Source organism: Helianthus annuus, chromosome 1 (genome assembly GCF_002127325.2).
Source record: "Helianthus annuus cultivar XRQ/B chromosome 1, HanXRQr2.0-SUNRISE, whole genome shotgun sequence".
In the NCBI taxonomy this organism is placed as follows: domain Eukaryota; kingdom Viridiplantae; phylum Streptophyta; class Magnoliopsida; order Asterales; family Asteraceae; genus Helianthus; species Helianthus annuus.
In genome coordinates, this window is record NC_035433.2 from 140,181,950 (window position 1) to 140,208,229 (window position 26,280).

The 26,280-nt window shown below is 33.1% G+C and overlaps 1 protein-coding gene and 2 long non-coding RNA genes across 4 annotated transcripts; 1 reads left to right on the forward strand and 2 right to left on the reverse strand.

The window, feature by feature from the left end:
* Nucleotides 1-1,734: 1,734 nt before the first annotated feature.
* On the reverse strand, nt 1,735-4,151 carry LOC118480533. The gene is made up of 4 exons (XR_004863139.1): nt 3,371-4,151; nt 2,845-2,999; nt 2,611-2,747; nt 1,735-2,162 (listed from the first exon to the last, which is right to left on the reverse strand). It is a non-coding gene; the product is annotated as an uncharacterized LOC118480533 (long non-coding RNA).
* A 126-nt stretch (nt 4,152-4,277) lies between these two features.
* LOC110881293 lies at nt 4,278-7,170 on the reverse strand. Of its 2 annotated transcripts, XR_004863141.1 has the most exons (10): nt 6,990-7,170; nt 6,596-6,679; nt 6,250-6,329; nt 6,032-6,109; nt 5,911-5,951; nt 5,578-5,655; nt 5,128-5,205; nt 4,806-4,898; nt 4,536-4,680; nt 4,278-4,419 (listed from the first exon to the last, which is right to left on the reverse strand). It is a non-coding gene; the product is annotated as an uncharacterized LOC110881293 (long non-coding RNA). The 2 variants fall into 2 exon arrangements; XR_002559677.2 differs by lacking the exon at nt 6,596-6,679 and having other exon boundaries at nt 4,280-4,419.
* Nucleotides 7,171-22,701: 15,531 nt separating this feature from the next.
* LOC110932973 lies at nt 22,702-25,873 on the forward strand. Its single transcript, XM_022176223.1, has 6 exons — nt 22,702-22,881; nt 22,963-23,122; nt 23,297-23,389; nt 23,432-23,716; nt 23,761-23,844; nt 25,671-25,873. The coding sequence occupies exons 1-6, from the start codon at nt 22,702-22,704 to the stop codon at nt 25,871-25,873; spliced, it is 1,005 nt and encodes a 334-aa protein (XP_022031915.1).
* Nucleotides 25,874-26,280: the final 407 nt, after the last annotated feature.

The following is a 26,280-nucleotide window of genomic DNA, read 5'->3' on the forward strand; positions in this document are numbered from 1 at the left end:
GTCGTGTTAACTCTCAAAGTTTAGACCGAAACGTGAAAACGCTAAACCAAAGACGCACGTTGTGATGTTTTAAGTCACAAAATTTAGAACGAAGCATAAAGCGAAAAATTTGCGGAAAATGAAAACTATAAAGGACCAAAGTTGAAAGTAAAAAAAGTTGTGAGTATAGATTGCAAAAGATAAAAGGTTTAATGTTAAAACTAAAAAACAAATAGTTTTGGGTTAAAAGTAATTTATGAAATATTTTTGGATGAAAAGAAAAAAAATCATTTTTTTTGAAAAACCTCCAATGCCAAAGTTACAACAACCATATACATAACTATTTTTTCTTTGAAAAACCACCAAAGTGAAGATTACAACACATAAGTAAAAAAGAATCAAAATGATTAAATCGCAAAAGATGAAAACTTTTGAATTAGAAGTAAAAGAACCAAATTAATCAAAGGGGTTAAATTACCAAAGATTAAAACTTTAAAGTTAAATTGTCAAAGATTAAAACTTTAGGGTTAAAAAGGAAAGAAATATTAGAATTTTTTAACTTAAATTGTCAAAGATTAAAATTGTAGGGTAAATTGTCAAAGATTAAAACTTTAGGGTTAAAAAGGAAACAAAGATTAGAAGTTTAAAGTTAATTTATCAAACTTTAAAACTTTAAGGTTAAAAAGGAAAATTTCTATTTTTTTTTGAAAGAATCCCAAAGCCAATTGTACAAGTATGAAATGCACAAATAGGTTGCTTATTAATAAGGTTATAATATAATTCCCAACACAATTGCTCCTGCATTTTGCTTGTTATTTTTTTCAGATTTTTGCTCGTTTGACTTTTCTTCTGCTCCGTTGACATTGCTGTTTTCAGATTTCTGTTGTTCTTCGTTGTTGTTGTTCTTGTTCTTATTCTGCAATTTTCAGTTTCAAAAAAAAATGATATATCATTCATAAAACAGAGTACTAGAAGCTAATAAACTAGAAATGAATCATGATTCACTCAATCGAATATTCAATAAAACTGTAAAAACATCGAACAACGAGTGAGATTCATCAATAAAACTCTTATACAGATAGTTCAATGTAAGAAAACTGTTGAGAATAACATTTTCGATGAAACGAATCGGAAAAACTGTAAAAACATCGTTCAACGAGTGTGATTCGTGAACAAAACTTGTATTCAAACGAACAATTACATATTGAAACATGCTAATTCAACACACATGAGCATTTAGAGCTGCAATTTCTGCAAAAAAGGCGGAGAAATCAGAGCACATGTGTGTACCAACCTTTCCCATTCTGTTGCGTTTGATGAATGAGCACGAAAAATTGCAGTGGAATGAGTATATTGGGAGCACAACTACACTGAAACTGACATTCTTATGAGCCGCTGTGTGTATGTATAGACACACACCACTGTCAGTGTCTCTATTTTTTCTCTCTCTAAAAAGTGTTTTTAAATTTGGTAATATTTATGATAACAAACTAGTTTAAGAACCCGCGAGGTTCGCGGGTGGACTAAAACACAAATGAATAAGTTTAATTTATTAAAGTAATCGTTTGAATTAAATAACCGTTGAAGTAATAATAAATTAGTAAACTACAATGAGACAAATAATGTAATAGCTAAAATATTTGGTTAGATAGCTCTAATTTTACCACAATAACGTACCTAGAATTTTTGGAATTTATAATTAATAACTAATACAATGTCGTAATTAAGGTTACAATAGAAGTTAATATTTAAAAGTAAAAGAAAAACAACAAAGAAAACCTTTATTAATCCAGCCAAACACATCCACTTAGCAAGGAGCAAAGGGAGACCTGAACAGCAAGAACAAAACATAGTCTAGCAGAGTTACATCACAAAAAGAATACAAAAAAATGACATTAAACGATAAATTAAAGTTGCGCCAATCACTCCACGAAATACTCATAATCTTTGACATGTGCTGGATCCAAGCATACGATGTTTCATTTACTTCCTCCACCACCTTGCTAACTAAAGTAGCCACTCCTTTAAACACTTTATCGTTTCTGCATTGCTAAATTCTCCAACATGTTTTGAGGAATACCCCATATACAATTATTTTCCTCTGTTTCGACGCTCCTGACCCGTTCGAACTTTCAAGAATGCATGTTGCTGGGTTACCACGGAAGCAACTACACTGGATGTTCCTGCAAGTTGCTCAAAACGCGAATGGAAACTATTAAATGTCTAAATACCCTTAATTCATCGACAAAAAAACATTATCACAGAATGAACTCATGAAGGCTGTCAAAATGTTTACGTTACAAACAGATTGTACCCATAGCAAGTATACTATGCAGTTATGTGCATGTATACCTCGGCTCATGTCAAAACGGGTCATTTTTGGTATGGATAGGGTCAGGTTGGGGTGACCAGAAAAGAATCCGTTTATAAGTTTTTTCATATGTAATTAATGCATTATACATTTTTATAGTAATCTACTAATAACATGATTTAGAAATTTGCACGCTTTACACTCTCGTGACATGTTTAACCAATATGCTGCATTTGACGCATTCCGTTGTTATCGAATCTTTTATAAACTGTTTAAAATCTAAATTAACTCAAACTGATTATGTGATTAATATAACTTACTTGTCAACAGTATTTCACATGGCACGAAATTCTTTATCCGTTTTCCCCAAAATACAAACATAAGGCCCATGCTTATTAACACCCCGGAAATTAATGCGCTGATCAACGTAATAATTTTCGCTTCTCCGTATGTGAACCTGAAACACCATTTATAATATAAAAACAATTAGAAATAAGCACTTAAGGTGGTGCAAACGTGTTATTTATATTTAGTTAGAAAAGAACCTGGATCACCTTTTGTGAGACCTGTGTTTATTTGGGATATGGTACTCATGCTACTGCATTGATCTCATCGTTTGATGCCTTTTACATTTCAAGTGTTTGGCTATTTCTTGTCTCTTTGACACCAAAGATGGATCTTCATCGAGCAACTCCGCCAGCTGTTTACCCTGAAAACATACCAATTTTACACGTTAGGATTAGTTTAACGTTAGGATTAGTTACAATCTCGTGTTCTACACAGGTTAAACAATGTAAATACATAAATCATAAATATATAAATATAGTTAATCAATGAAATTGAACATTATATAATACATTATATATTAGGCGCCTGTTTTTGCCCTACATGAGCCCACCACGTTCTTGTATACAATTGAGAGCAGGTTTCTCTTCTCAACAGGCAATTAAACATCCAACCAGTGGCGGACCTAGAATTTTTTTTATTGGGGTCCCATTTTCGGTGTTAAGATATTTTACAACTAAACGTTAGAATTAAATTTCAGAAATAAGGCAAACCAAATCGATTAATTAAAACTACCTCAAAGACTCAACCAAATTCGAATTGTAGACCCTTGTACGCGAAGTTTCCTTTTGCACCAACTCGTTTCATATGCAAAACAAACATGATTAGTCCAACAATATTATGATCCCTTTCAGTCTCACAAAATACATATCAGGATAGAGTGCATTAAATTTAATGGCAATGAAAAGCATGATTTGCTTGGGTAAGACATCTTTAAGACTTTGATATCCTTTCTTTCCTTTATATCAATAGCTAATCTTGCTTTATATTGTTTTTAAATCTTTGTACACATATTTGTATGGAGTGCCGTTTCTTCGTCTTCATTGCATAGCTTACACAGGGTGCAAGGCAAATAAACATTTCTTCTTTCAAGAGCGACCGCAGTAGGAATCCGGTCTTGAATCAGCCTCCAAACCAAGAAATTAATCTTGATTGGACACCAACTATTCCACTCGAAATCAATACCCAAATTTGTGAACGAAACTCGTTGGTCTAAAAAACTTTCAAAAATATTTCTCTAAAATGACTTTTTGTAACACAACCGTGTTTGACCCGTTACCCAATCCACTATACCCTCCTATCTGATTGCATCCTAACAAAAATTGTATGTGGATCCTATTCTAGGATGCATGAGTACAAACTACAAACTGATGTCTAACAAAATTCATATCATATTTGTATCTAAAAAGTAGCTTGATTGACCTTTAAAGTCAAAGTCTACACAATTGCTAACATGTGAATCTATTTAGTGACAAAAATCTCTAGTATGGCAATCAGTATTAATGACATCATAGAGATGAACGTTGTAAAACAAAAACTAACCTTCACCAGGAAACATCTTAGCAAGATAGGAAAGTACAAACTGTATTAGAATACATACAAAAAAATCAATATACATTTTTAAACTGATAAATACCAAAATTATTATAGCAAATTGTAAAGTTATTTTTAACCTGGATTAGTGGTTGATTCTTCTCCGAATTGCAACAACAACAGCCGCTATCAATAGCTTGAAGAAACGCTAACCGCCGCCATTATTCTAACTATCGGATCTAATCTTTTGGCTGGATTTGTTCAACACGTGGTCATCAAACATGAGGACCATGGAAACGTGTGGTCATCAATAAAAACGCTTAAATTTTCATAAACAAATGATGATATTTGTGGAAGCTTAGCTTACTTGCAGGACTTGTTTGACATCCGTTGACCATTAAATTCCAACAGGCCGATAAGTGCAGCCAATAAGATGTTGCGGTTTGACCATTAACCTCCAACATCAACAACTATGAAAAGGTCGATTCACTGCCACACCTCAAATAGTTAACCTATCAAATTCATGAAAAACAATGATTAACCTGCTTATACCATGCCCTATTTATAATTTTCTTCAAAAAAAAAACTATTTCCGGTTCCAGATCATTTAATTTAAAAATAATGAAAATAAGTATACCTTACAAGAGGAGAATCAATACGTTTGTCCTGGTTTTGTGCTTTCAATTTAGCACGATACAGCGCCTTCTTCTTTGCTTGAACATCCATTAATCTACAACAACAATTCAAACATCAGTCGGATGTATAATCTCACAAATCCAGTCTAGTTTAAATAAGAAAAACACAAATTATACGAATTAGTTATAGATTAGGGTTAGGTTTTTTAAACTGATTTAGGATCATTTGATACCTGACCTTCAACAATCAGTAAGACATAAACAGTTTCATGTTCATAAACATGAAGACCCAAATAAATTTTCAATAAACTAATTATAAATTACCTCGTGTGACAACAGATTATTGAAGGTGAGGTCTAGTCTCTCCAACTTCTTGAATTCAGCCAAACACAAACACGAAACCTAGAACAAATATTCAGGAAACCCTAAGAATAAAAGTAAACAAAAAAATGCAACAAAAGGTAAATTAACAAATATAGTGGTGCTGATTGAAGCTGCTTACATCGAATAGAGCTCTGTGTGTGAAGGTAAAAGAAAACCATATTCATGGATTAAAACCCTAACCTAGAATCGATGTGAAGAAACCCCAGAATACATATGGATTTATAGATTTAGGGCTTATGCGATCAATCATCGTTAAACATGGGAACTCAATCATATTTTGGAAGATGATTATAAAGAAATATGGAAACTTGAATTCTCAGCGTTACAACCCCAGAATACATATGGATTTATAGATTTAGCGTTACATTCCCAAAAGTTGCAAAATATTACCTTGGATGGGGGCATCTTTTAGGATAGAATAGCAAGTTCGGGTTTATAGCATGTTCAAGCTCAACAAATCAGTAATGCCTTCGATAAAGATTTTAATATCTTTGTTAGTATAAATAGGTCAAATAGATAATTTAATTCTTTTTATAGTTAAAATAAAAATGGCTCGATAAAAATGACCAAAAAGGAAAAGTTTTGCCATGTTTTAATCAATGCACTTTGTGGTTTTATAGTGCACTATTATATTATACTTGTTATATAATATAAGTTACACTATAAAGTATATATTTTATACCGGATAACAGAGATATTAGCAAGCTACTGTAATAGACATACATCTTTCAATGGGACATCTTCTCCATGACTCCAAAAGGATTCTGCAATAGACAAAAAAATATAATAAATAACCAAACGATGCGTATATCAATGAAATTAAAGGTGTTGATGACGAAGATACCTGATAAAATCGATTGAAAAAACAAAATCATAGTTTCGACACATTAGTTCATCAATCCGTTTATTGCAAATCCAAGCCCTTAATCAGAGTTTTCAACACATTAAATAATCTCAGATGAATAGAAAACAAAATAACAAACCACGCAAAAAAGATTGAAGTAATCTATCATATAGCAAAATAGTAAATTATAGCAAAAGAATAACGTTGACTGAAAAAACCTGTCCATGTTTGACCTTGAAAAGTAGTAGATGCAATACCGAACATAAAGGTAGCAACTGAGCCCCCACGCCAAATGGATCTGTTTCACAAAGCTAAATATTCAAGATTTAAACAATGATTTTAAGTTAATAACCATGTTCACAATTATAGTGGTTTAAAGTTGCTATTCTTCTATTAACATTATTAAATAAAATACCAACTTAACATCTTGCAATAGTAATCCATGACTCCTGGGCATATTAATAGTCCAGTTTAAGTATTTGAACATAGAAACACAAGTCTTAAAACAGAATAAATTATCTAAAAATTGGGTTAAACATCAACTAAAAGGATTAGAAAGTTTACCAAAGTTTCAGCACCAGTATATAGTCAAACTGAAGCATAAATCTGACCTCTTCACCTCAAACAAAAACGTGAAATGGACCTCTTCTATTTGATTACAAAAATACAAACAAATAATCATTATACAGACAAACTGAAGCATAAATAATCACGAAATAGAAGCATAAATCTGGCAAAACGAACTAATATACTCATCAAAACCCTAAATCTGACCTCTTCGATTTAATCACGAATATACAAACAAAAAATCGGTAATTAAACAAATTGAAGCATAAATCATTGCAAAATAAGCGTAAATTTGAAACTATATACTCAATTAATCGCTAAAAGAACACATAAACCCTAACTTTTCATCATAATAAGGAATTGTAGATTCAAATGATATTGAAAGACATACTTAACCACATGAGGATCACGTAAGAGCATCCGCAGGATCGAGATCTCTCTGAGCGTAACAGGCGGAACGCCTTCTTCGTCTTCATGAAGTTTAGTTTTCTTGAGAGCAACAATTTTGCCGGTGGCTTTCTCTCTGGCTTTGTATACTTTTCCATAGGTGCATTCTACCTACACATCTAGTATACTTGATGTATACTTTTTCTTATTCAAATTATGTCCAACTGCAGATTGAATTGAGTCTTCAAGAATACAACAGAAAATAAAAACTCAACACCAAAGTGGAGCTTTATTAAAACCAAGAACGACCCTTAGCAAGCAGCTAACAGACCCAAACAACAGAGAAAAACAAAAATAAAACACAATCAAAATCTTAACGTTGAGGAAAGGCCAATCAAGTTTAGGGTTAGACACTACCTGTTGGATCCGAATGTGAATCGCAAACCTAACAATTTGTTCCACTTTTCACAAACCTAAACATATACATCATACCTGATACATAATTGTAATTCAACTGATTACTTAAACTAAACCCTAAATCCTGCCGTTTAGAAGAAACGCTAACACCTGAGAAGATGAAACAATAATTCAAAAAGAAGGAGAAACCCTGACCTAAGAAGATGAAACGACGATCAAGAACCCAGAGCCACCGATTCCAAGAACTGATTCTAATGAAAAATCAAGCAAAAAAGTTGTTCAAATCCAAAAAGAAGTGGCAGCTATGAAGATAGAATCCAAGTTGAATGATATAGTTGAGAGAAAAGGAAGGAATAAAAGAAGCGTGTGAAGAGGCAGAGAGTTGAAATTGAAATTAGGGTTTAGAGGCTTTTCGTTTTAGCGCCTAAACACAATAAGCGTGGATTGATAGGAAGACCCGTGGCTATTAGTAGTTTAAGCAAATGCCAAGTGGCCAAAATTGTTTTGTTTTAATATAAGTAATAGATTGGAGAAGACAATTTTTTTTTTTGAGAGAGATTGGATTCTAATAATGTTCGGTATACGTCGTCATTGGCCATTAGCAGTCCTATAGTGTTTACTTTTTTATTCTAACTATCAGTCTCGCCTTTCAAATATTTTGTCTTCACCAGTTCTCAGTTAAAAAATACTTAACGTGGTTACGTTTTTTTTTCGACTTACAAACTGATGTTTTAAGTATTTTGATTAGAACAAGGATATGAGTCGATTGACGTAAAACAACACCGTTTCAAGGTAAGTTTACATCAATCGACTCGTATCCTTGTTCTGATCAAAAGCCCTAAAATATCAATTTGTAATTCGGAAAAAAATTTAACTCTGTTAGTTTTTCTTAACTGAAGACCAATAGATGGATACAAATTATTTAAAATGTGTAACTGTCAGTGAAATAAAGAAAATGTGTCTGCCAATACCAGCAATGTCTTCTATAAATAATCCAATTTTCTTTATACATTAATAATTTAATATGTTGTGATTTTACTTTCAAAAAGTTATAGAAATAAAGTTATTTAGTTATTAATTTAACATGACAATGGATGTGATTTGTAACCGTAAGGATGATGCAAATTTGTGCGTAAATCTTAAAAAGTAAAAGAGGGGAATTAGTTTAGTGATTTTATGAAAATTATTATCTATATTGGGTAAACATCATTACATTTCTAATAATGATGGCATTTTAAAATTTGCTTTATACTACGTGTTGTAAAGGTACTTATTTATCAGAAAATATACATTTTAGAAAATTAAAGATAAATTAGAGCAACAGTAAAATTGGTTTTGTAAAAGATTTAATAGTTAAATGCTTTTAAATGAGATTTAAACTCTTTATATTTAAGAAAATAAAAGATAAATTTGATCAACGGTAAAACTAGTTTTGTAAATGTAAAAATAAAATGAGTCGCGTAACTAGACAATAGGTAAATTTTGGAAGTACATGTTAAAGAGTATGTGTTAGCCATTATAAAAACTAATGATGATTTGCAAAAATAGTTTTTATCCGAATTAAAATTTGATATCTCATTTTTATTCGTTTAACATTCTATCCGATATAATTTCTTTTTTTGCATCCCTCATTTTCTTTATTTAATCAACAACTAGCCTAAGACCCCGCGACTTTCGCGGATGGCTAAACACCAACTAAACACATAAAATAATTTAAACGTAGAACCGTTAAACTTTGATTGTTAAACCTAATATTTTGAGACACTTGAGCATGTCCCAAAAGTACATCGACATAATGTTTGTCACACATTAAGTTTTTGTAAACAAAACATATATAGTAATAATTGTTCCAAAACTGTTACCACACATACGACATGCTTGGTAACGATATTAGTTGTTTACTTCTGACGCTACTGTCAACAGATACATCACCTAGGGGTTCGGATTAAGAATTCGCAACGTGTTTTGATCCCTATAATATCGCAGCAAAAACTGAGCTCCATTTTCCAACCCAGTCTGCAGCATTTTCCAACGTGCCGTTTCTTGCCGGATCTCTAGTGTCATTGAAACCCGTCTTCAGTTTGAACTACCATCTCATCAAGGACATATATATCTACATTTGCTGCAAATGCCTTTGGGAACCGCTGCATTACAGTCCGATAAAATAAACAAATTAAAAAACTAATAAACAAAATGCAAACTTCAAAGCGTTACATAATATTAAAATAAAGCATCTAGAGTATGAAAAACTTACAAAACGAAAAGATGGACACCATGTTAGTTCGTATTGGTTGGCTTGATGAACAACGGCCGGAATATGTGGAACGTCAACAAAGTCTGGTTCCAACACAGGATCCGCTACAATGACTGGCACATCATGTTCAATGTCTACAATGTCATCTTCCATGTCTTGATTTTTGCCGTCTAATAACAAATCTTTGCTAACATCCATTTGTTATGTGTCTTCCTCTTCTTCAACACCAACACTATTGGCAACCTCGGGAACAACAGACAATATTCCATTAGGACGGAAAACCAGAATGTTGAAAATACGTCTCGCAACCAACTCAAAAACGATTACATCACCTGATATGAGATGAAGTTTGTAACGCCCTGCTTTTTCATACTTTCCATAATTAGAAAGCTCGCCTTGTAATGCTATTTTTGGAAATCTTGTATTATTGTAGTCGTCTTTTCGTTGTAAAATCCGAGACTTGGATCATAAATAAAATTCGTATTTCTTTAAATTCACCATCTACATATTCATACATGTTCATACGTTCGAATTCATTGTACATCGAATCCTTATTTGTAATTCATACTTATACGATACTTATTCATGATGCATGTCCATGCTTGTCCTTAAATTGTTGATACCTAAAAACCCCTAATAATATGCTTATTTATACAACGGTTAATCATCTAATATGTGACTTATACTTGTCACTTACAAACATGTTACATACTTGTACATTACACTTTTTACCTAGTTAAATCATGTTTTATTTCATATTTCACCTTGTTACAAGTTAGGGGAAACATTGTTGCATATTATTACACAACTTAATTAACAAAATTACTCATTATAATGTTTTAAAAAAAATAAAAAAAAAAGAAATATGGCAGCCCCAATTCAGCAAAATTCAGCCCCATATAGTTGGGTTTTGTGGGCTAGTTTCAAGGTGTAACCCCTTCTAAACACTTACAAAGCCCAACCCATTGAAACCCTAATCCTTCCCCCTATAAATATCACTTATAACCAGCCTCCCTACCACTTTTGCAACACTAAAAACTCTCAAAACATCCTCCAAACCGTAGCTGAAAGCAAGGGTTCGAGCAGATTGACACCCCTTCACGAAAATGAGCATAACTCACTCAATTCTTATCCGATTCACTCGATTCTTTTTCCTACTACTTTGTATTGACCTTATCTACGTTTCCATGGGTTTTTCACAGTAAATAAGTCCCTGGAACTCCGGCAAAAAGGCTCCAAAGTCCACTGATTGTTTTTGTTTTCATGAAATCCCTGTTATTTCTTACCAAACTTGAGTCTATCTCATCTCAAACCTATGTCCTAATGCTTACAACACTTTAGTGGTTGGTTAGGCTTAAAAACAAGGTTGAGACACTTAAAAATCAGAGGATTAAACCTCATAAACTTGGTGTTTTGTTTAGGGTTTTTAACCCACAAGTCATGTCAAACTTTGTCTTTGATACATGAGTGATTATGGAACAACTTGGGTTGTCCAAACATACAATCCTCACATGATTTGATGATTTCTCTTAGTTAGTGTGTATATTTCTTATTCTTTATTGTATGTTCATGACCCTCCTTGGTTGTTTTTATATCAAGTGTAGTGGTGAACACATAGAGGTGCCTAAATGGAAGACTTGATCTTCCTACCTCCTACATGATTTCTATGACATTTAGAGGTACCAAAATGAAGATTTTAATCTTCTACCTCATGCTTGAACTATTGGACATATATTATATACCCTAAACATATTATTCGAATAATCGAATCCTTGATGATGAACTAGTGTTCATATGTCGGGGTACTAGATTACATCATCCTAGACTATGATAACTTGTCACGATTCTAATGGAACCTTGTTCCATGAAAACATCTAAACTCCTTCGAGTTTCCTAGTGTCAAGAACAAGCATCATATGTACTAAATGATTATTTTCCATGTTATTCTCATATCTTATTTTTATGTTGTTTTAAACACCGAATCTCGACTCTAAACATACTTGAACTTTAACCCTTATACATTCGGACTCTAAATCTCTACTCGTCAACAATTGGATAATCGGAAAACATATGCAAACCTTGTGAGTATACTCGTATTCCCCTTTTTACTTTTACCACTTTTGGGGTGTAACATGTTTATCTATCAACAAACTTACACATGAACATTTTGCTTAAACACAAGAACATTCCTATAACATGCTTGTATACGTGATGGCTTGATGCTTTAAACTTGGATTTATCTTATGTGTTGAATTTATCATTAACTTCGTACGAGCCAAACCGTGACATATGTAGCGCTATAGGATTAACGACCCGCCTCTTTATCTTCGGTTATGTCATGAGCATATTGCGTTTCCTTGGTTTGATATGTTAGACACATACCATGTTTAAATGTTCATCTTGAATCACATGCTTGCTATGAGGAATTGTTCAAACTTATCTTTTGCTATGTACGTATCAAACTTGTATACTCGCCTTTGCTTTTGCATTGAACTTTATTTTAACATGTTACAGGTGGATGTTGACGATGCATGGAATCTAGTAGGATGCTTAGATACACACTTAGAAAGAATTGTATTTGTATTGTATCATTTTATTATTTATGTTGTTGTATTTTGTTTCAAAACCTTGTACTTGATTCTTTAGAAATGAAATTAAACGATTATTTAAATACTTGTCACAATTATTAGCGTTATGATGTCTCGAGCAATCTTCACACTTCGTCTCATCCCGATGTTTCCGCCATTGGTTGGGGTGTGACAAAGTTCTTTGTTGATTTGTGAGAAATCTTGAATGAAGTAGTTCGATCCCCAGAGCCTATTCACTTTGACATTCCACATGTATGTACCTCCAAAACGAATTGTAAAGTTATTGTCCAAAGTGTCGGTTCATAAACTCTTTCGGCAACCACTAAATAAAGAATAAATGCAATCGTCAATAAAGAGGTCAGTTGGTTCTTCATCCTAAGTAGTAAGGTATAAATTACCAAGTTACCGTTCTCGGGAAATAACATCTCTACAAAAAAAAAACTTGTTTTTAACACGGGAAAGACAATCAGCCCTAAAATGAGTGAACTTTAGCATCTGAGCATCAACAACATGGAAAACAATAACATCTTTATCCTCCAGACCAACATCATGAACCATAGCAGAGCAACCATTCGAGAAACAATACCTAGTGGCTTCGTATAACCTTCATCAAATTACCTTTCCCGACGACATTAAACCTTATATAACGGATAAAAGATAATTTGATTATTTTCATTTTACAAACCTTCAAAAGTTGCTTGTGGCGGCCTTGTCCTAGTCATAAGTAGACGGCCTTTCAATTCTCATGGTCAAGTCCGAGACATCCATGGTTATCACACGGAAGGCGATTTGGCTCAATGTGCCATTGAGGGCTAGCAAAACTTTCTCGATAACCTACAAAGAACATGAATGAAATATGTTTTACAATCTTGGTTTTCCTAAATTGACAGATGCTAGAATAAGCAAAAGATGAGTCTCTAAACCATGTGATTTGTCTCTTATCTCAAACGGATCAAATAGGTAGTTAATTACAACTATTATTGTAATAATAATAATCTTTGTTGCACCGGTTATTTAATAAAAGTTGTGTTAAGAGGACTTGTTTAACGTTTTCACCTGGTACTCAACCCCATTTGAGTTGTGGTTCATCATAACTGTGCATAAAACTCCTAAATGCATGTTATTAATGTGATAATATTGTCTTTAATTATCACACTTAGTGCATTATTTATTTACAAAAGGTTTATAAATATGGATGAAAAACTATTAGTATACAAACCATATTTCAACTGACTCAGTTTGTTTATGTTAAAAGTTGAAGAATCATGACTTTTTGACTTTTCACTCAAACCCATTTGGGTTGTGTTTTATATCCATTTGATAAGAACTTGGTCTTTTTTTTTAAACAAAACACTGCTAAATTATAATAAATGAAGCAATGTAAGTTTGAGAATGTTTTAAATGTGGGTCTATACCTTCGCAGCTTTGGTGCCGATTGGAATAATGCTGAAAAAACCGATCTTTCGCCTCTCCAGTCCTTCATAGATCAGTTGCTACTGCATAAAGCAAGTATGATCAAAGGTTCAGACCACTCCAAGCAAAACAATACCAAAGATTTCAGTTACATTTTGTTCAGGACATGACTAAGGAAATGGAGTTTATAAGGTCACAACAATAAGAAGAATTTTTATTACTTATAGGAGAAACTGCAAATTAGTGTATTTAAGCGATTAGGAAGCCTTAAGATAAAATGATCAATTGTAACGACATCTAGAAAATATCAGGCTACTTTTATTTCGAACTGATCATTTGTTGTAGTTAAAGATCCAAGCTTGATAAAATTTGTTTGTCTTACTTTGACTTGATTGGTCAACTCTAGTATCCTTTCCTCCAAACGCCTTTAAAAAGCTTTGCCTAAGCAACTAAAATTTAATTGTTTTAGCATGTGACCCAACCTGCCACCTCTACATGTAAGTGTAGCCTGTAAATCTAAATAGAGTTGTAAAAGGACAGCATCACATATGATCCAAACCTACTACCCGTTTTGACCAATTACCCATCCCACTAATCTTGCAACCTCTAAAAGCAACTATAACTTGAAACTCTAGATGGAGTTGTAAATGTGGCAAAAAATAGATAACAAACAAATAAATATGAACGTCCAGTATCAAGCTCTAGGTTATAGATTTGTATGAATATATACAATATATATGTTATCACTTATTAGTAAAGTTGCTCATAAGAGGAACCATTAGTAAAGAAAACTCGATACGATTTAATAATTTAAAAAGAGCTGGTCATTCTAAAAGTACTTAAAATAATATAGGTCTTTTGAAGCCATCAACATGCTCAAATAAAAATGTTCCGATAATTAAACATTACCTTTTTATTGAATCTATAATCACGCTTGAGAAGAAAGTGGAGAGGCGTATTGAAAGAAAAAGGAGCTTTGACGAACATGAACAACTTTGAAGGGCCTAAAAATTTGCAAAGCTTCAATATAGTTTTAATTTAGTCTGTTTCCATAAAATACATGGTTTTTATCATGTAAATATCTAACTCATCAAAAGAAAACCTGCATAAGATTCAGATCCAACACCTTTTGATAGCAGTGTCCTGATAATCTGTTCAAAGATTTCATGGAAGACATGTTTGGATGTGTTAAAGAAAATGAAAAGTTGCAAAAGATGAAAGACAACACAATGACAATTCTTAAAATTAAAAAAAATGATGAAACCTATAAAGTTTATGATTATCTTAACAAAGGAACGACAAAGGAAAACTCAAAAATGTTTCACATTATCTTGAATTAGAATAAGGACTTGCAAGTAAAAACTCAAAAGATAGAAAACTAAAAAAATACATATCCAAAATTCTGTGAAGGAACGACGACACACCCAAAATTGCACAATCACCTGATGGCGTCAAGGGTTCCTTCACAATATTGCGTCAAGGCAAAGCATGTCCGAGTCGGCAAGCATTCGGCATGCTTTAATGTTTCATTCATTACGGTTACAGCCCTGCATATTATAGATTTATAGAAGGAAAAATAAAAGCAGAACCTGGAACTAAAAACAAACAAACCTCAAAAAACCATAGAAATTGCCAAGTATTTGAAGTGGAAAATTAATGAAGTTGGCATGTTACTACTCAAATAAGATTCACTTAGATGACAAATGATAATACCTCATGGCTACCCGTTTAGCCATAAAAACAAGAATTGCATATAATAGTATCAAAGGTTATATAGATTTTATGTTTGGGTTGTGATTCATGTTATGTTTTCTCTATAAGTGGGTCAAACAGATAATATAAATACTGAAAACATGCCAAAACATTATAGATCATTTTATTCAAGCAAATGAAAATACTACTAAATTAAAAATGATTTGGGTCAACCGAATCGAAAGCCTGAATCCATATTGACTTTTTACCCAACTACTTTGATCCATAAACTCCTAAAAACGAATTAACATATTTCAAAAACCAAGATTTCCCCTAATTGAATCAAACTAACATGTCTAGGTACATTGAACCAAACTAAAAAGGAAATTCAATTAATGTTATTAACTCCAAATAGTTTACTTCTATATTATCCTCCAAATCAAATTTTTAAATTTAAAATCAAGTTATTATCTATCCTCTAAATAAGGAATTATGAGCCAAAAATACTAAAAACACATTTTTGACGTTTTTTTAAGAGTATTAATATATTCTTAAAACAAACTTCTAATAATTAAAAACAATATTAGAAAACATACAAATGCTAGCATCTTGAGGGACATAATAATCTAAAATACACTGAAAGTTCAAAAGTCAATTCCGCATCCATTATTTTAATGATTTAAAGCATATATGGTAACAACCAATAAATGTTTATAATATGGTTGTTGAATAATTTGAATCTAATTAGTTATATAGAAACCAATAATTGTTGATGAGAGGTTATTAAAAATTAGGATAATTAACAATAATAAAAAATTAATGTACTCAACTTCTATTTTAGGTAACTTTATTTAAAAATAAGTCAAATATAATTAAATTTAAAATTACTATAATATGTTGGAAGAATTTAATCAAAATTATATATAAAATTTTAAATTTTAAACCACTAACATTTCTAGATACATTGAACCCACCTAAAAAGGAAATCCAATTATTGTTATTAACTCCAAATCGTTTACTTCCATAATATCCTCCAAATCAAAATTTTTAATTTTAAATCAAGTTATTATCTATCATCTAAATAAGAAAATTATCAGCCAAAAATACTAAAAACACATTTTTTGACGTTTTTTAAGAATATTAATATATTCTTTAAACAAATTTCTAATAATTAAAACGATATTTGAAAACATACAAATGCTAGTATCTTGAGGGACATAATCATCTAAAATACACTGAAAGTTCAAAAGTCAATTCCGTATCTATTATTTTAATGATTTAAAGCATATATAATAACAATCAATAAATGTTTTTAATATAATTGTTGAATAATTTGAATCTAATTAGTTATTTAGAAACAAATAATTGTTGATTAGAGGTTACTAAAAATTAGGGGATAATTAACAATTATAAAAAATGAATGTAGTCAACTTCTATTTCAGGTAACTTTATTTAAAAATAAGTCAAATATAATTTATATTTAAAATTACTATAGTATGTTGGAAGAATTTAATCAAAATTATATATAAAATTTTAAATTTTAAACAACTAACATGTCTAGGTACATTGAACCCACCTAAAAAACAAATCCAATTAATGTTATTAACTCCAAATCGTTTACTTCCATATTATCATCCGAATCAAATTTTTAAATTTAAAATTAAATTATTATCTATCCTCTAAATAAGGAAATAATAATTAACAATAATAATTTTGTAACAAACTGATGGATAGTACCGAACCGTTATCATGATCCGAAATTAAATTGTCAAACATCAAGGATCAAACCATTAAACTCCAAGAACACATATGATCAATCACAATATCAAATCGTTAAGCAAAAAACAACATTAACACGAAAAATCATTCATCAGTTTTAACACAGTATATAAACGGAGGTTCATAGATTATATAGACATGAAACAAAATCACCAGATTTTCCATGAAAATCAGTTCCATGAAAATCAGAATCAGGGTTTGTATAACATAACCATAACCAATAAATCAGACTGAAAACACATAAACAGAATCATATCAAATAAAAAACTATAATTCATAACAATGATATACACAAATGAGGTTCATAGAATACAAAATCAAATCAAATAAAACTTGTTTTGCATCACAATCAGAATTAGGCTTTTGCATCACAATCCCTCACAAAAACAAACAGATTTAGGCTTTTGCATCACAATCCCTCACAATCAGATTTAGGCTTTTGCATCACAATCACAAACTTATTTTGCATCACAATCAAATAAAACTTACTTTACATCAATTCAAATAAAACTTAAGACAGATATTCCATAACAATCGGATCTAGGGTTTCGTATAAACTTGATAGAATAAATAAACATTAGAAATAAAAGATGTTCTGCATCAAAATCGGTTTTAGGGATTTGCATAATCAACTTATTCTTTAACAAAACCATAAAATTAAAACCCCAAAATCAACATTTTTTTCAATCCCAATCGGATTTAGGGTTTTGAATCACAATCAAAACCTTAGTAAGCATCACAATCAAATAAAACTTATTAGACATCAATTGAAATAAAACCTAACAAAGATATTCCATAACAATCGGATCTATGGTTTCGTATATACTTGATAGAATAAATAAAAATGAGAAATAAACAATATTATACCTGAAAATCGGTTTTAGGGTTTTGCATAAGCATCATATTCTATAACAAAAACATAATATTAAAACCCCAAAATCAACAGATTTTCAATGAAAATTGGATTTAGGGTTAAATCAACAGAAACATAGTTTTAACACAGTAGTTAAAGGAAGGAACACATGAATAATGATTAAAGAAGGAATTTAACAAAAACAACTTACAGATTTGTAGATCGATATTCTAAATTCTGAAATCAAATCAAGAAAAAGAAGAAGTAGATGAAGACGATGAAGAACATAGAACCATCTATATATGTAGATCCAGTGAAATAATTCATTGTTATATGGAAACCGATGGTATTCTTGGAAGAAGATTGGAGTGAAGATGAAGAGTTGATTGTGTGAAACGGTGAACATTAATTAGGTTAAAGAAAGAAGAAGGAAAAGAAAAAAGGCGTGAGGGATGCTGTGTTTTGGCGGTCATTTGAGAAAATGAGGTATTAATCAAATGCCACATGGCAAGTATTGGCTTAAGCTAATGACAAGTGGATAAACATTATTTTGCTTTATTAGAAGTAGTAGATTAAATTATCACTTTTTAAATTGTTGTTTATATTTATTTTACTTTCTTATTATCTTTTTCTGAAAAGCACGAAGGTAACCATTTTGTGATATGCAAACAGACATACATATTTGATTTTCAGGGAAAAGATCAAATAGGAAGTTAATTTTGGCTAGAAAGGATAGGAAGCCATAGAATTATGACATGTGGCAACATTTAAAATAAAGAAAAAGGGTATTTTAGTCAATCCAACTCCTTCTTCTTCATCTTTCAAAATCCAGTAACTTCAAAACCCACCATTTTCAAAACCCACCATCTTTAACCATTTCTTCACTTTCTATCTCAATAATCACTACATTATAGTGCGATTTTCATCACCAATCAATGATTCAAAACCCGATCAACGTGTTCTTCAGCTTTTTTTTGAAGAAAACCCAGTTTAATTTCATTCAAAATCTCGTTTTTTCTGGTGATTTTGAAGATAATCACTCGATTTGTTCGATTCAATCGCTGATAAGTGTTTCTATCATTCAAATTTCGTCAATTGATGAAGAAACCGGCTTCGATCCATGTAAGAAATTCTTTAATTTCATTTTCACGATCTGGGTTTTTATTTAGTCGTTGCGTTTTACGATCTTGGCGGGGGTCCGGGGGCGGCAGCCCCTGGCGGGGTCCAAGGGGCATAGCCCCTGGCTGGGGTTGAAATTCAGACAGTTCACAGACAGTTCACAAACAGTTTTATGTGTCCATTGCGTTTTAGAAAAAAACACATTTTTAAGTATTTTTAGTCATTGCGTTTTAGGTAAAACACATTTTTGAAGTGTTTTTAGTCATTGCGTTTTAGGTAAAACACATTTTTAGGTGTTTTCAGTCCATTGCGTTTTATAGAGAACACTTTCTTTTGTTTTTTTAGGTCATTGCGTTTTAGAAAACAGACATTTTTAAGTGTTTTCTGGCATTGCGTTTTACAAATAAAACATTTCTTTGTGTTTTCTGGTCATTGCGTTTTAGGTAAAACACATTTTTATGTGTTTTATGTGCATTGCGTTTTAGGTAAAACACTTTTTTATGTGTTTTCTGGCCATTGCGTTTTACAAATAAGACATTTATTTGTGTTTTTTGACCATTGCGTTTTACAAATAAGTCATTTCTTTGTGTTTTTGGTGCATTGCGTTTTAGAAAAATGTCATTTTTTAGGTTTTTTTTTTCATTGCGTTTTACGTAACTGGTGGTTTTTCTATTGCGTTTTACGCAACTGAGTTTAATTTTCGTTTTTTTGGTGCAATTTTTATAAAAAAATAATGTCGTATGAAAGAGTTATTAACGTTTAAAAAATGGGGGGAAATTGGAGGAGAGAGAAACTATTGGCTTGGATTGACTAGAATGCCATTGAACAAACTCACGCACCTCTTTTCTTCTTTTCAATTTCCCTGATTTAATCTTAGCCCTTGATTAACTTAATGGATGGTCAAGATCACTTCCTAGACTTCCTAGCCAAATAAACTTCCTATTGTATCTCCACCTTGATTTTCATACCCGTATAGATGTATTGTGGTTTGCTTCAATGATAATATGTGAATTAGCTTCGTGTATCTAATTTTATATTCGAGTGAAATCTATTTAGTAAAAAATAAAAAAGGGGATAATTAAACAACATTTCTAAAAGACTAATTTGAGGACAGCCCAAAAAATAAAAGTTAAAAATAAAAATATACTGTAGAACTTTCTCTTTAAAAAATTGTTCATATAAAAAATATACAAAGGTAATCTAGTTAGTAGAAAGAGAGAATGATTAGACTAATGACTGATTGAGAATTATAGGTAAAATAAGTATATCATTAGAATATATAATTCCCCTAAAATTTTATGGAGGCGTCATCCTCTGCCTAAATTTTGATAATGATTTATAAGAAAAAAGTATTAATAATAAATAAGTTTAGATTGATAACATAAATATTATTAAATTAAAAAATATCAAATGGTTTAGATGTATTATCTTTTTAGGCTATGGGTACGGGGATGGTCGTTTGGGTCATGGCTTGACACGTAGAACCATGGAACCACCACTAGACCGCCCTCTTGTGCAAACCATGATGGTTCACATGGTTTAATAAATGTCAACCATGACCATCTTTTAATTAATTAGAAGATTTTGATTAGTGAAGGAGGATAGTGGATAATAGTAGAGGTCATAGTTCACACCATATAGGGTGGTGAATTAGCTTGATAGATGAAGATGAGGTGAGATGGTATTGACATAAAGGGTTATGATGATCATTTGGGTTATGACCACACCACGGAGCCTTATGTTTAATGTATAAAAGCAACATTTTTTTAAAGGCATAAAAAGCAACATTTTAGTTAGATCATGTGTAGTGGGGGTGGGGGGGGGGGAGTCAGCTTTTGGGTATTATGGGAATCTTATAACGAGTGTAGTGGTATAATGCCCCTGTAATTATTACCCTTTATTATTCTTTTTTTTGTTTTTTTAATTACAACTAATGTTTAAAATGAGTGTAGTGACATGATTGGCGAAGAATAATCTAACCAGACGTTTGATTTTGAACGCCCTAAGCAAAATTTTAAAGAAAAACGCATCTGGGAACAATAGAGGGGCATTATATAACTTTTTCTTTTTTTTGAGAAAAACATCAAAAAAAAATTTGAACTTTTTTTTTGATGTTTTTCTAATAATAAAAAAAAAGATGATTTTAGAAATAATGCAATATACACACGCCCAAATAGCGTGCATAGTAAGACAAGGAAAGGATCATTAATTAACAAAGGCCCCCAAAAAGGTGGTTTTTGTCCTTATATACACAACCTGCAATGTCGAACTGTGGCTAAAACGTGGCGTTTTGGTCTGGTTAACCAGATAAAGACTGACGGGTGTCTGACGGGTGTCTGACGGGTCTGTTGACCGGACCAAAACGCCGAGCTTTGGCCACGTTTTGGTCCTGCAACCAGACCGGGTGTCAGTCTTTTGTCTGGTTGACAGGACCAAAACGCGGCCAAAGCTCGACGTTTTGGCCCGGTCAACAGATCCGTCAGAAACCTGTCAGTCTTTTTCTGGTTAACCGGACCAAAATATCTATATCTTAAAAACCATGGTGGACCATGGTTTGAAAATGTCTTTTCTAACTTCAAACATGGTTTGATATTGTGTTTTTTACGCTTTGAAAATGTCTTTTCTACCCTCAAACATGATTTGATATTTTTTTTACCCTCAAATTTACAAAATTTACAGTTTAACTTCAATCATTTGGTAAGTGACACATTGATGCATAACGTTTATTATTTAACAATTTTGTCCCCTGATTTATTTCTACATGATAATTTCACACTTCATATTCTCCGATACTTTAATTCTTTTGTTTAAATTACTTTTACAACTCGACACCACAACGTCCGAGACATTAAACTTTTTTTACCAATGTCTAACCACGTTGATGTCACTAACGTAATGTGTTTAACAACGTATAAAACACGTCACGTCATGCCTGACCACCACACGTTAATGTCATCATTGTATCACATGTAATCAGCCAAGTGGTCTCGATACGGGCGGTGAAAGTTGCAACTACTGCTTTGAGAATTTTTCTTTAAATCACATCCTTATGCATGAAGTACTTTGCCCGGTAGGTGTTTATCTTAGTTTAAACTATTATATATGTATATATTGTTTTCTGTTGTTTGTACGCCAATCCCAAAAACCGTCCTCTTTTGGTAAATATCTTGAAAATCTGTTCTGTCTAGGTCATGAACCCTACACCACCGGTGGTTCCTCTACAAGGCAAGTGTTCATTAATAATTGGTTACAAAAAAGAAAAGACAAATCATATTAAAGTACTAGTTATTGCTTGTTGAGTTGTCAGTCTTCAACTCACATTTCTAGAGTTGAATATTTAAGTTTGGAGTTCAAATTACAACAAGTATCTTCTTTTCTCTATGTCTCCAGTTCGTCACCATGTGCTTTTCTACCTTCTTTTGTATTTTTATTTTCAGAGGAGGGTTGAAATTTGATCGTCGTCATTGGCAAAGAGAGATGCGGCAAGACTTCAGCGATCGATAATTTGATAGGTGTAAAGGGAGTTATAAACCCTATTGGTGATTTTGAAACCTCATTCAGGAGGTTCAGTAGTCTCTTCAGCTCCAAGGATTATACTTTTATGGAGCCGTATGGGAATACAAGAAATCTTATAAACGGCCTTTCTTTGGGGGATTTTGCAATAGTAATCGTTGATTGCAGTTTGGATTTCAAATCCACCTATACTACTAGAGATTTCCTTGAACCATGCTCCCTTGCCAGGGCATTTGGCTTCAAAGAATTGATTTGCTGTTGGAATAAGGTACTTTTTAAATTGCTTTGGTAATTTACATTTCAAATTGTATATTATACTAATTTACTTTTGCATCGCATTGCATTGCAGATGGATCTTCTTCGCTACTCTGAAGAACACTTCAAAAAACTACGAAACAAGGCTGTTAGATATTTCGGTGACCTTGGATTCAAGGTTATAAACATCAGATTTGTGCTTATTTCTGCATTACGAGGGGAAAGCATAACTGGGAGGAGGACACCTTGTTTGAGTTAGTACAAAATTTGCACTCTGCTTGAAGAGCTAGATAAAATTGCAACTACGTCCGAGGCTAAGAAAATGCTGTGAATGGTTGTTCATACTGCAACCGATGACCCATGTATCATTACTGCACGTGTTATCTCCGGTTGTGTTGTAACAAATTTGGATCTGTTTTGTTACCCAGGCTCGTGGTCAACTAAGGTGGAGGCGATTCGATTGAACGGAAGAGAAGTCGCAAAAGTCACAATAGGAGAACGGGTGGAGCTAGTGGTTAAAGGTCCACTTGATGATACTGTTAAGCGCGGATGTGTGCTATAAGCTTCTCGTCACCCGGTTAAAGAGGTGCTCGCTTTCACTGCTGAAATCCTAGTCGTAGACCCCACCTCTAATTTCACCGAAGGGGCAGAGCAATATATATGTACAGTTCACGAGCCTGAATTCCGTGTTGTGTTGTCTTCAATAGAAAATTCGTTGAACCGCAAAACAGGAAGGGGGAACAGGCATTCTTCGAACATCTTAAAACCTGGCGACTTAGGGATTGTTTATTTTGCGGTTTTAGAGGAAGCTGTGATTGAAAAAGGGTGCAACTACCCTTCAATGGGGCGTATTACCATATGCTATAAAGATAACAAAGGCTGCTTGCTATAGGTGTGATTACTGATGTGGAGACTGAACTCGTGGAATTATGTCCTAAACCAGCTAAAACTGGTTCTTCTTCTTCTTCTGGGTCAGGCAAGCTTCCTCGGGGTGCAGCTGGTTCCTCCCGGGTCCGCGGGTAAGAAGCAACCACACGAGAAAACCAAGAACAAGCTCAGGTTAATTTTCATAAAAAGTAGTACCTGGTTCATTTTGAAACAGTTCAGATGCACATTATTTTCATGTTCTTTACTCCTAAAAAGTAGTACCTGGGTCATTTTGAAACAGTTCAGATGCACAGTATTTTCATGTTCTTTACATATGCTAGATTTTGATATGATGTGTTGGTTTACTTATTCACGTTGATACATTCAACACGCGCAATTTCTTTTCTGTCGATACGTCCTGCAATTTGCACTTGAATTCCTTTTCTATCTGCTTGTTCAGTTGATTTTATAGCCTTTTTCATTGCTTTGCGAAAAGAAACTCTATTTTTTAATTGTACGGCTATAAATTCTGCAAGAATATTAGGGTTTCCATAAGGCTTTTCAATTCGTGTGATATCAATGTTAAGTTTCCGATTTACATAATTAAATTCTTTTTGTAAAACCGTTTAACCTCCTGCATGTTGCGACGAGTCTCTTAACAAACATGAGCACGGCGGAGTCCCCTGGCGAGCGAACGTGTTTCAACCTGGACTTTTAAGCCTTTTTTTTCTTTTTAAAACTCGTCATAAACAATAATAAAAAAAAATACATTTTCGGTAAAAACCCGCTTGTGAAATTTCTGGTTGTCGTACCTAAGGGTGGAAGGAGTGCTCCCCAAATGGGGAGTGGTAAACAATTTCTGTAGCCAATAATGTCATGTCATATAAACTCTACACTTTATGTTGGGTTATGGAGGATTTGACTAGAGAGTGTCAAAGCTACTGATAACCCAGATGACCAAGTTAACTTGTCTGGGTTATGCCTTAGCTACAACTGATAACCCAGATGCCTAGATAACTCGTCTAGGTTGTGGAAACTGATAACCCAGATGTGGGTTGTGAAGTTTTTTGTCTAGAGCTGAGGTTTATTTGTTACTGTAGCTTAAAGTCAACAACCCTATTGTATCCCCTATAAAATACTTCTCATTCATGTACTGTAACTTTTGAGCACCTAATACAAAGAAGAACTAGTTTTGAAGAGTGGAAGTAGGTCAGATTAGACCGAACCACTATAAATCTTGTGTTCTTGTTCTTGTGATTTAGAGTGTGTGAGTGTGTGTGCTTGCTGTAGATTGTTACATTGTTCGTGTGATTCGTGTTCTGGTCCTAACAACTGGTATCAGAGCTCAGGCTCTTAATTGATTCACACAAACTAGGTAAGAGGTGAAGAAGAACACTTACCTGTCGAAGAACAAGCCGTGGTCTCGGGTTTCAGTCACAGTCACAGACATAGCGTCTAGGGTTTCTAAACCAGCCGCTACTAGCACAGCCGCCACCACCGCCGTCAGTTCCTAACTCTGATTAGGGCTCCGATTGAAGACTCTGTTGCAGATTGCGACTAGGGTTTCGATAAACCAGTAGCCGCCGCCTAGGGTTACAAAATTGAAGACCATTGTTGCTAGATATAGCATCTGGGGTTCAAAAATCGAAGATTAGGGTTTTTGATTTTGCACTTTGGTGACTGATTTTGTGGAGTGCAGAGAGCAGAGCGCACAGGAAGAAGAAGAACCAGGAGTTCTTTTTTTGTGTTCCTTTTAAGGGAATCAAGTTTCCCTTATTTGCAAAAAGACCCCTCAACCTTTGTCAAGATCAATTTTTTTTCTACCGGTGAACCAGCAGGTGTTTAGTCCGTCTGTTTGAAGATCAAAGAAATGTAAATCAGGCGTTTTCTGTTTCTGTTTGTTTCAGTGTTGATTACAGCTTATTTCGATTTCAGTTTCGTTTAGTCGTGCTTGTGTTATCATGGTAGAAGACGGGAAGGTGCAAATCGAAAAGTTTGACGGGAAAAAGTTTGGTTGGTGGAAGATGCAGATTGAAGCATTACTTTGTCAGAAAGACATAGATGTAGTGCTTGAGGATATGGGATCTTATTCTGGGCGAAGATGTCAGAAGAAGAAATTCAGCTGGATCATCGGGTGATTTAATGCATGTTGGCAGAGGAAGGAAGAATAACAGATGTAGTGGCAGCAAGAACAGAAAGAGGAGTCAGTCTAGGGCTCTAAATGATGTGACCTGTTGGAACTGTAAAGAGGTTGGACATTTCAGGAATCAATGTCCAAACGATAAGAGAGAAGTTAACGCTGCAGTAGACCACTCAGATGATGAAGTTTTGATCTGTAATGTGGAGAGCAGTGTAGATTCCTGGGTTATGGATTCTGGTGCTTCATTTCACGCTACCCACAGTAGTGAAGCATTAAGGAATCTTAACATTGGGGATTTTGGTAAGGTACGACTTGCAAATGATGAAGTCTTAGATGTCACAGGCATGGGTGATATTGACTTAGTTACTTCAGTCGGATCTACTTGGACTTTGAGAGACGTGAGAG

Bases quoted from the DNA above. Each gene is read 5' to 3' on its own strand.
- LOC110932973 (XM_022176223.1), top strand. From the start codon at position 22,702: ATGGAGCCGTATGGGAATACAAGAAATCTTATAAACGGCCTTTCTTTG. The intron at 22,882-22,962 runs GTACTTTTTAAA...ATTGCATTGCAG, and splicing joins TGATTTGCTGTTGGAATAAG to ATGGATCTTCTTCGCTACTC. The intron at 23,390-23,431 runs GTCCACTTGATG...GTGTGCTATAAG, and splicing joins GGTGGAGCTAGTGGTTAAAG to CTTCTCGTCACCCGGTTAAA.